The following is a 10,852-nucleotide window of genomic DNA, read 5'->3' on the forward strand; positions in this document are numbered from 1 at the left end:
TAGCATGACTCAAGTGGGATCCTTTCCAGCCAGTAACTGGAAATGTGTAGAAGGGCAGCAATGATGTGTGCTACATTTTGAAACATTGAGAAATCCAGTACATAAGACTGCCTGTTTCTTTTCTTTTCTTTCCTTTCTTTTTTTTTTTTTTTTTGGTCATTGTTTGTTCACTTGGAAAACTGATGTGGAAATGTCCTTTTGGCTTTAGTTACCTGGACAGGACAATTCAATCATTGCTAAATCCTTGTCTTTGGATTGACTTCTTTCTACTATTGATTGCTGTGTTTTGAGATGAGGGTGTGTGTGTGTGTGTGTGTGTGTGTGTGTGTGTGTTTTGAGATGAGGGTGTGTGTGTGTGTGTGTGTGTGTGTGTGTGTGTGCAGGAAACCAGGAAATGCTAAGGTGGGCTGGAGGGATTGGGACAGAAAGTTTGTGTGTGTCTCCTTGGACCCTGGTGTATGAATCCATGTTTAGAGACCTAGAAACTCAACTTTGGAGGAACAAACTCTCCAAGAAAATGCTTCCTGGTCTTTCTTTATTTCTTGTTCTCATGGATACTTTGTAGAGGGGCATCTTCTCTTTCTCTAACGTTTGCTCAGGGCTCAGGTAGGCACTTTGGTACTTGGTTTTGGCCCTACGCACTCAAACACTAAGTGACTTAGGTTTCACCGTTGCTGCTGTATCCATTTACCTGTGCAGAAATTCAGTGGATTAGCTAGGAGTAATGGGATGTTCTGCTGGGACAGAATATAACCATTTTTCTATGAGCTGGCACTTATAAAATGGAGAAATGTAAGTGAAGAGAAGGGAACTTGTATTTCTTTGTCACTTAGGTAATGTGTTGAGAACTTATGTTACTGTGTAATTCTTAGAGTTTATGTAAGGCAGACATTGTCACCCCCACTTTATAATGAGGAAATGGATGCTCAGAGAGCATAAAAGCTTTGGTCAGGGACACTCGGTGAGGAAGCCGGGGCTAATGCATGTCTGGGCATTTCTGCTAGATTGCTTTCCCTTTTCTAATAGTATATTGTGTTACAGCCAGCTTGGTGTTACCTTGGGATGGCAAAGATTCATGTACCTTGTCAATCAGCTAAGTGATTCCCGGAGAGCAGCTTTAATAACAGAGAAATCCAATGAGTCTTTATTCCTGTGTTTCTAAAAATGCAAGCCCTGTCCTAAGCTACTCTCAGAACAACTTGGGGTTTCAAGCATGCTTCTCGCAATATCATATTAGTGCTATGAGTCCCATTGACATCGAACAACAAGGGGCTGAAAATGGGTGTGGTAAGGCATACTTAAGTCTTCCTGAAAGACTTTCAGGGGTAGGGGTGGAGAAGTCTGTGTCCTTTACAGATTTTAAGGTCTGACTGCCTCAGAAGAATTGATACTGATTTATTAGATTGCTAATATCCAAGTAAGAATATACCATACCATATTATTTCATCCTTTCTTCTGGATGCTGCAAATTCCCTCCAGTCTCTTTTCTAGAACTTTTTGACTCCTTGTGGGGCAGGAGACAAACAGGTAAAATCCTACCAGGGGTTGACCATTGTGTTTAGGTCTCCTTTGGATACCTTAAGCCTTAAAAAAAAATACACACATACACATACACACACACACAGGGCCTGGGTGGTGTCCTTAGCTTTTTTGCTCAGGGCTGGCATTCTACTACTTGAGCCACAACTCTACCTCTGGCTTTTTGATGGTTAATTGGAGGTACAAGTCTCATAGACTTTCCTGCCTGGACTGGAAGAACCTTAAGATCTTAGCCTCCTGAGTAGCTAGGATTACAGGTGTGAACTACTCCAGTTTTTAGTTTTGTATCTATAAGGGCTATAACATCCTATTGTTGTTGTTTTCTGTGCCCAGGGTACTGTAGTAATTGTATTAGAAGGCCAATGAGAGCCACAGTAATTGAGTCCTTTCAACCCTCCTGATGACTACCAAGTGCCAACACAGCCCGGCTTTCACCTGGGCATCCTTTCCTTCTACTTTTTTTTTTCTTTTCTGTCTTTTCCTTGCCTTTAACTTTAGCCAAACTGCTTGGGATTATGCCAGCATTAAATAAGTACAGCTGTCTTTTTTGTGCATATGGGCCACACAGAAGCTGTATCTATCCCCTGTTCATTCTTCCAGGGAGGCCCCTGTGACATCTGACATCTGTGTTCAGGTACACATAAAGCAAGGCCAGAAGTGAGCTGCAAGTGTGCTGACCATGGGAGCCCCTCACTTGCACAGATGCTGTCTCGGGGCCTGCTTTAGGAGACTGATCTCTCTGTGGGATACTATTTTCCTTCCACAGAGGCTCAACACTTGGGCTGTCTCTAATCACCAGGAAGCCAGATGTTGCTGGCATTTCTTTGGTGCTTACTCACAGTCATCTAATACATGCTGAAGGTTTCCAGACTGGAAAACTGATTTATTGATGATGCTGTGTATCCTATCAGCTTGAAGGATGTAGGTTTGGGACCAGATGGAAATTTGTCTGCATAGAAGCTTTAGGGAACAGCATAAGTCACTCTAGGCTTGAGGCAGAATTTATAAGTGTTACTAAAATTTTGTGGAAAGGCATACATTTTCTTAGAGAAGAAAGGCACAGGCCCCTAGGATCCAGTGTGCCATTTCCATCCTAAATGAGTGGTTACCTAAGGGTGTCCACGCACATCTGCTTTCATGGGTGTACTTTTCATTTCTGAATGATCACACCAATAGAATTAACATGATTCTGCCAGAACACCTTCTGAAGTCCCATTGTTTAGAGATCTCTGAGGCTGGCTGTCAGGACTTAGCTCATTGAGGAGTGGTCATGACATTGACTAGGGTATTGGAGGTCTCTCAGGTGATAGGGCTGGAACCATAGCTCTCATTGGCGTAGGCTTTGTAGCAATGATTGACTGCTCTCTCTCTCTTTCTCCTGCTTTATCTTTCAGTTAATGACCAGCCACAGCCACTGCCTCCAGGGCTCCCGAGCCACACACCAGTCACTGTGGGTGCCAGAAGAGGTAACATGGCTTGTTGGCCTCAGTTGAGGTTGCTGCTGTGGAAGAACCTGACTTTCAGAAGAAGACAAACAGTAAGCATGGGATTTTTCAGAGGGTTCGGTCATGTTTTCTCCATGGTGTTGGGTTGGGAGTGGAGGAAGAAGCTGACATGGCGGACGCTGGACTAGGCAATCCTGATGTGTCTGTATGGCTTAGCACAGAGGGAACTTTGCATCGGGCAGAAATCTTAGCTTAATTTGTGCTACAGGTACCCAGGCATGAGTTCTGACTTATGGAACATGGCAGAAAGTTGTCCCTGATCACCTCACTATTTCCTTCCACTGCAGCTCTGGGAGCACCTGGCCCTTCTAGAACATCTCACGACCCCCATGTTCCTGGGAGTTGGGAATCAATTGACTTACTGGCTCAGCTCTTAGAGATCAGTGACTGCAGCTTCTGTAGTAGTTTGAACTGCCTCCTTTTGCTTTGCCTACAGGCCTGGAGGAAAATAAGAACTGAGACTTGTCTTATTTCTCTGGAGGGTTCCCATATGGTTCTGCATGGGCCAGCATAGCCCTGAAAATCCTGAGATTGCCTTCAGTGCACACAGAAATAGCATTTTTCATGGAGGACTTGAGGGCTGTAAAGCCTCAGGGTGAGCTCCCTGGAGCTGGGGAGTCAGCTCTTGATTTCTTTTATCTGTGATGATCATTCTTCCTTGGTGATACTCTCTAGTCCTCTGGGCTTAGTGACACCTGTCTGTAGTTGCTTTCTGAGTTAAATATATATATATATATATATATATATTAAGGCTTAAGGTATCCAAAGGAGACCTCAACACACTGGTCAATCCCTGGTAGGATTTTACCTGTCCTGCCTTTTCCTGAGTTCTAAGCTTGTATCCCAACTTGGCTGTCTTAATGATCATTGTTCTGAAACTATGAAGAAGCTTCAAGAGAATTTATTTCATTGTTTCTAAAAATAGAATAGTACTTGGACCTTCGTTTAAAAGAAGAAAAATGTCAAGGTACTTTGTGTTCACTATATTTATGTTAGAATGTCACTTATGTATATTCATAATATACTCCTTATGCTCTGTGATAGCTATACTGTAGGCTATACTGTAATTTTGTAATCCACATAGATTTAAAAATTAAATGCAAAAAATTGTAAAACTGTGCCATTTGAATGATCACCAGAGGTGTGACAGGACAATTCACATTGTGTAGCTGAAACCCAATTTATGAGTTGGAAGGTAAATATATTAGTGCATAATGTAGTACTCATCTTTGGTGTTTAGCCAGTATGTATTACTTTGTGCTAATGATTCAGTTCTTCATCCATTTTTCTACTTGGATAACTTTTATTTGATGTCATTTGGCTCTATTTTTTTCAGTTTGCATGTGCTTGTTTCTCATTTGTCTGCTACAATTATCTTGGTGCCAACACAATTATACACACAAATGAAAACCTGAACTTTGAAGTCTTGTGCCAAAACTTGATACTAAAGTTAGCTTTCAGAAAATTTCAGATAAGTTTATCAGAATTTGTTTAGATGGCCATTGAATTGAAACACAGGATTTTAAAAAATCTTCACAAAGAACTCAACTATAATTCTTCAAAAATACGTGTACTGCTTTGACTTTGAGATATACTGATTTTCTTCAGCCACTCATGTTCTAGATGGGGAACTGAATTCTGGAGTCACTAGTAAGAGAATGTAGACTAGAATCTATGGATCCTATCAGTTTTAGGAAAAATATGATGTGTTATATTTTATAAGAATAAGTGCAATATTTAAAATGAGAGTCTCATATATCAGACACAAAGTGGATTGGTAAAGTTAGGTATCAGACTCAGGGCATGTTAGGCTAGCCTGTTACTGCAAAGCCCCCACCCCACCCCATCCCTGCCAACCAAGGAGGTTATTAACTGTGTTATCCCTTTTATAGCCCATAAAGTCCCTCCCCCCGCCCCCGCCATCTTGCTATATATAATTTGATGCACAGGGAGATTCTGTAATTTACCAGAGATTTCCACTGCCAATAAGGAAGCAGAAGTAGGATTCAAATTCGCAGTCTGGCTCCATAGTTGGAACTCAACATTTCCACATCAGATTGCATTTTAGTGGTATCATTGTTCTTTTCGCGGGGGAGAGGTCTTGAGCACTGTCCCTGAGCTTCTTTTGCTCAAGGCTAGTGCTCTACCACTTGTGCCACAGCTCTGCTTCCAGCTTTTGTGAATAGTTTATTGGATATAAGAGTCTTACTCACTTTCTTGCCCAGGCTGGCTTCAGTGATTCTTAGATCTCAGCCTCCTAAGTAGGCATGAGCCACTGGCGCCTGGCTCTATTCTTTTCTTCTTTTTTCCTGTATCATTAGTTTTTTTTCTGTCTTCTATCCCAAATCTTGACATTTCTGACTTCCTTCTTGCCTTAACACCTTGCTCTTTCAGTTGTTCCCATGCCCTAGTGTTCACTGCTTAGCTACTGTATGGTTCATGTTCCTTGCTCCTTTCGCAGCCCAGTGGCAGTAACATAGTATATGGAAATTGTCTTGGCTGTGGTACGTTTACTACTGAGTCATGGAAAGAATCATGTCATCACAACAGTGAAAGGGAGCAGCTCAGGGGTAGTCCAGTCTAATCTTTTGATCTTAGATTTGGGGAAGCTGAGGCACCAAGCAGAGAAGGGATTTCCCCGAGGTCAACCAAGCAGCCACAGAGCTGAGATCAAAGGCTGATATCTCCTCATTCCAGTCCATTTCAGTGGCTTTTCTTCTCTCTTCTGAATTTTATTTGTAGCTGCACAGAAGTGCCCAGCCTAGAGGAGGAGGAAATGGCAGGGAAGCCTTTTTTGTTTTTCTTCTTTCTGTGCTCAGTCAGGAAAGCAATCAGGAGTACCCTGTCCTGGAACAGGATGTGTGGTTGGATCATCCAGCCCAGGCTGGTCTGTACTGGATTTGAGCTTGTTGCTTCTTGTTTAGTTTTGCTTCTGCATTTTAAAGGGTGAGGATTAGAGAGATAGGCAAGTTTGGTCAAAGGCAATTTGTGGCCAGAGTTCTTGTTGAAAAAGGAAGTAGGGACACAATCTCCTGACACAACATACTTTAAAAAAATTCTACCTCCCCTTCTCCCCTTCTGATTTCTAAAGGAAATCTATTTTGCTGAATCAGAAAGAAAGGTGATTGATTTCAAGCTAGCAGGCTGAAATGGCCAGAGATCTGGTCCACCTCTTATGAGTTGAAAAGGAGGCTCTGAGGGACGCGGGCACCTGGAGAGTGTTAATCATGAACGTAGTAACTTCTTCCTAGTCCACTTGGCTTGGGTTTCTAGATTATATTGCCCAGACATTAGTAATGAGGTTTGTGCTACTTCATTAGCTCAGATAGAACCAACCTATGGGATAGGTGGGAAAGTTAGCTATTTCATAGTAGCTCTTATTCACAATGCATAGAAGTTTATCATTTCCCTGCTCTTGAGATCCTGGCATGCAAACGTTTGGCCAGGAACTCAGCTCAGGCCCTTGGGTCATGCTGAATAAGAATTTGCCAAAGAAATGGTAAATGCATTGTTGGTCCATTGGCTGCAGGTCTTGAGAGGGCTCCCTTGCAGACTCTTGGGGAATCTCAGCGAGGGTTACTTTTCCACTGTTTCTGTTGGGTAAAGAATAGAGTTGAGTTGCAACAGTTGGGTACAAAGCTCAGTTTGGGTCCAAAGTACCAGTTAGCTTGTGTGGGCGACAGTCCCTCAGCACAAACAGGGTTTGGGACAGGAAGAGGGAGGGATTTCAGGGTTTCTTGGATCTTCCTCTGGTTTTAGGTTGAGCTGGAGGCCAAGGTCTCCATGGGACAGTTGGGGCAAAGGAGAGTGTAGCCCTATGGCTTCTTTTCTTTTACCTTTACCATGAATTTATTTGTAGTTAGTTCTGATTAGCCACATTTCTGGGGAAATAGATAATTCTATCATTGCATATTGGGATACTCTTTAATCACAAAGGCGGCATTATTCTGAGGTTTTAGAAAATGTACTCAGTGGGTAGAAACTCTGCACCCTCTCCCCACTTCCTGCTTCTGTATTACCTTTCTTCTTTGCCTTTAGTCCTGACCCAGTGGCAGTTTGGACACTGTGGCTTAGGAAATATTTATTTCTCCAAATCTTTGGTTTTTCTCTTCTATAGAATGAAGAAAGCTGGAATAAAATGTCATTTGGTATTTCATCTGGACAAATATTGGTTGAGCATCTCTGACTTGTGGAATGTTTGCTGGGTGTTTAGGGCTAAATCAGATATCATCAGACTGATACCACCTCTTGTGCTTCCAGAGCTTAGAGCTTGGTGAGGGAAACAGATAGGAAACATATCAGTGCATACATTTAAAAATGTATCTACAAGCTGGGTGGATGCTGGTGGCTTACATGTTTATTCCTAGCTACTCAGGAGGTTGAGATCTGAGGATCATGGTTTGAAGCTGGCCAGGCAGGAAAATCCATGAGACTCTTATCTCTAATTAACCACCAAAAAGCCAGAAGTGGAGATATGGTTCATATAGTAGAGTGCTAGCCTTGAGCACAAAAGATCAAGCACATGTATTTGAGCCCTAGGAACTGCTCCTCTCCACCTCCCCTCCCGCAACCACACAGTGTAACTGCAAACGGTGATAAATGTTATGAAGAAAGCAAACTAGCAAGTACGGTAAGGAATTTTTTAAAATGGAGGACAGTGTCATTTAAGCCTTATCCAGGCAAAGATCAGGAGTTCAGACCTTTCGAACATTGTGTTCTAGGCTGAAACACTGGGTCCAGGAACATAAAGAAGCCATTGATGGACTGAAGGAAGACTGGTGGGAGATGGTAGGGAACAGTAAGGGCCAGATTATGTAGGGCCTTGAAGCTAGGGAACAGCAGTTGAATTTCATTTTATGTACAAAACAAGTTCCTGAGGTAGGCGGGTTATGGTCATTAGGGCCAGTCTTGTGGTTCTTGGTACTGAGGAGACTTGAATGACTACAGTCCTGAAAGCAATAATAATAATCATTACATATATACATTGCATTTCATATTCTGCTTTATTCTTTTATTTAACACTATTTGGTATATTCTCATCTCTCCAAATAATTATAATAATCATATAAGTATTAGTGATGATTGCTGATATATTGATTGTATTTAATAATTTTGAAAGTACATTTATACCTACTATGTTTCAATGTTTACACTTATTCTGAGAGTTATGAAGTACAATTCTGTTTCACCAATGAAAAAAGTTATTGTTAGTAAGTCAATAAGAGGAGTGTTGGATCTTTAGCTCCAAAGCTACCCTGGGAAGATATCTGGGAGATGTTCCAGATAGCTTTAAAATCTATCAATGCCGTTTTATTTTGTTCGTTGAAATCCAATTTCCAACATGCAGTTTGCAATCACAAGTAAGTTACTAAACAGATTTTTTTTTTTTTTTGGGTCGGTCATGGGGCCTGAACTCTGGGCCTAGGCGCTGTCCCTCAGCTCTTCAGCTCAAGGCTAGCACTCTACCACTTGAGCCACAGTGCCACTTCCAGGTTTTTTCTTTTGCTTATGTGGTGCTGAGGAATCGAACCCAGGGCCTCCGGCATGCAAGGCATGCCCTCTACCACTGACCCACCTTCCCAGCCCTACTAAACAGATTTTTATACATATTAGCCTTTCTTACTTTTGTATTATTCCCTAGGCCAGTGTGGGATTACTGGGCCACAGTCAGATGGCCCTTAAAATGTATGACCAGCTGTCCTTCCTAAGGCAGGCATTAATTTAAAAAACCATCTTCAATGCATTAAGCTATATAATTCCAGGAGGATGGGTCTGTTTATAAAATCAATTTTCCCTTTTGGCATTGGTCCAGTTTGATTTTTAAGATTTTGCTTTATTCCACACCTGATTAAGTATGTTGTATTAGAAACAGGCATAAAATAATTTTTTTCACCTTCTTATTAGATCATACTACGGCCTTTATTAAACAGTGATACCTTTGATAGTTATTCTGGAACTCTATGAAATGTTTCGGAAGCTATTTTAAAGTTATTCATTTGGTTGTTTGCTGGGTTTGTATTGCCTTGGTTGTTAATACAACCTAGGCCTGTGCTCTTACTCTGGTGAATGGTCTGATATTTGAGGGAAGTCATTGCTTCTCAGAATGTTCTTTGAAAGCCAGGGGCTGGTGGCTCACACCTATAATCCTAGCGACTCAGGAGGCTGGTATTTGAGGACCACTGTTTGAAGCCAGCCTAGGCATGAGACTCTTATCTCCAATAAACTACTCATGAAGAGAGGGAAGTGGCGCTGTGGCTCAAGTGGTAGAGTGCTAGCCTTGAGCAAAAGAAGCTCAGGGACAGTGCCCAGGCCCAGTTCAAGCCCCAAGACTGGCAAAAAAAGAAAGAAAGAAAGAAAGAATATTCTCTGAAATTTTCAACAGTTTCTTTTACTTATTGAATCTTACTATTTTATGAGGTTCTACAAAGAATCCTATCACTATTTAAGGTGAAATTAATGTGTGTTAAATCTGGAAAATTTAGGTATAGTTTTCATTAAGAAGAACGGCATACTTATTAATACCTGTCTTATAAGGTTCTGTGGTTTTCTTTTATATAAGAATTATATATTTGACATTCAATTAGTGTATAGAATTTTTTGCTTATCTATCTGATTTTGTTTTACATTTTCCTGGACTATTAATTTTTTTATTGTGAAAATATTGTACAGAGGCGTTACAATTACATGGGCAAGGCTCTATCTGATCTTCCTGTGAACAATGTATTTCTTTTTTTCCACATTATATTCTTAGCTGGTTATCACATTCCTATAGCAAGGCAGTTCTTTAGGAAAATTTACCTTGGCTATGACCATTTTATCCTTTTTTTTTTTCAACTTTAAGTTTTCCAGTTAACTTGGAAGCTTTTTTGAGATTCGTGACCAGGATATAAACAGAAAGTATATTTTCATCTTTTTGTTTCTGGTGCTTATTATTTTTGATTCTTTTGTCATGGCTCATTGAAATCTCAAGCATCTTTAACTCAGTGCTAAGAAACACTGACTTCTTTTTTCAAGTAAGAACTAAATTTTTTGGCAAAGCCAAAGCAAGGCCCTTGCTTGAGACTAAACTTTATTCCATTGCTTTTCTGTATACTTCAAACATGGCTCTATCCCTGTCCCAACAGTAAATGAATATGGATAAGTCTTGAGATTTAGGAGCATCATTACTGTGTCCTTAAGCTAGGTAGCTAAGTATATACAGAGTAACCAAATTTTGACCAAATTTCTGCAACCAGCAGAGAAAGTTAGGCATAAATCTCAAATGGGCAATGGTCTTTTATAGTGTGTGAGATCTTGGAACGACTCTGAATAAAGATTCAAAATTGTTTGATGCACATTAAGTAACATGATACGGATAAGAGCTATGATAAGCCTTTAACATGAAATAACGTTGAATTCTCAAAATAACTCTAAAATGGCTCCCAAGTAGGGGCAATCTCTCATACCCACCTGGCGACATAATGTCTGTAGACGTTTGTGTTATCTTGATCCTGGTGTGTACATGTGTACTGCTGGTTAGATACAGGGGTGCTATGCTGTTAAACATTCTACTACAGTAGCATTGATTCCTCTTCGTCTTCTTGTTCTTCGTGTTCTTCTTCTTCTTGTTCTACTTCTTGTTCTTCCTCCTCCTCCTCCACTTCCTCCTCCTCCTCCTCCTCCTCTTCTTCTTCTTCTTCTTCTTCCTCTTCCTCCTCCTCCTCCTCCTCCTCTTCTTCTTCTCCTTCTCCCTCTTCTTCTCCTCCTCCTCCTCCTCTTCTTCTTCTTCTTCTTCCTCTTCCTCCTCTTCCTCTTCTTCTTCTTCTTCT

The 10,852-nt window shown here is 41.1% G+C and overlaps 1 protein-coding gene across 2 annotated transcripts in view; it reads left to right on the plus strand.

Annotated features, from left to right (window-relative positions):
- Positions 1-10,852, plus strand: part of Abca1 (ATP-binding cassette, sub-family A (ABC1), member 1) — a 127,742-nt gene that overhangs the window by 18,850 nt on the left and 98,040 nt on the right. For both annotated transcript variants that reach the window (XM_013023292.1, XM_013023294.1), the window contains exon 2: positions 2,934-3,076. In XM_013023292.1, coding sequence (XP_012878746.1) covers positions 3,011-3,076 — 66 coding nt within the window. In that variant the 5' untranslated portion in view covers positions 2,934-3,010. The remainder of the gene's footprint in view (positions 1-2,933; positions 3,077-10,852) is intronic.

Source organism: Dipodomys ordii, unplaced genomic scaffold, assembly GCF_000151885.1.
Source record: "Dipodomys ordii isolate 6190 unplaced genomic scaffold, Dord_2.0 Scaffold67, whole genome shotgun sequence".
Classification (NCBI taxonomy): domain Eukaryota; kingdom Metazoa; phylum Chordata; class Mammalia; order Rodentia; family Heteromyidae; genus Dipodomys; species Dipodomys ordii.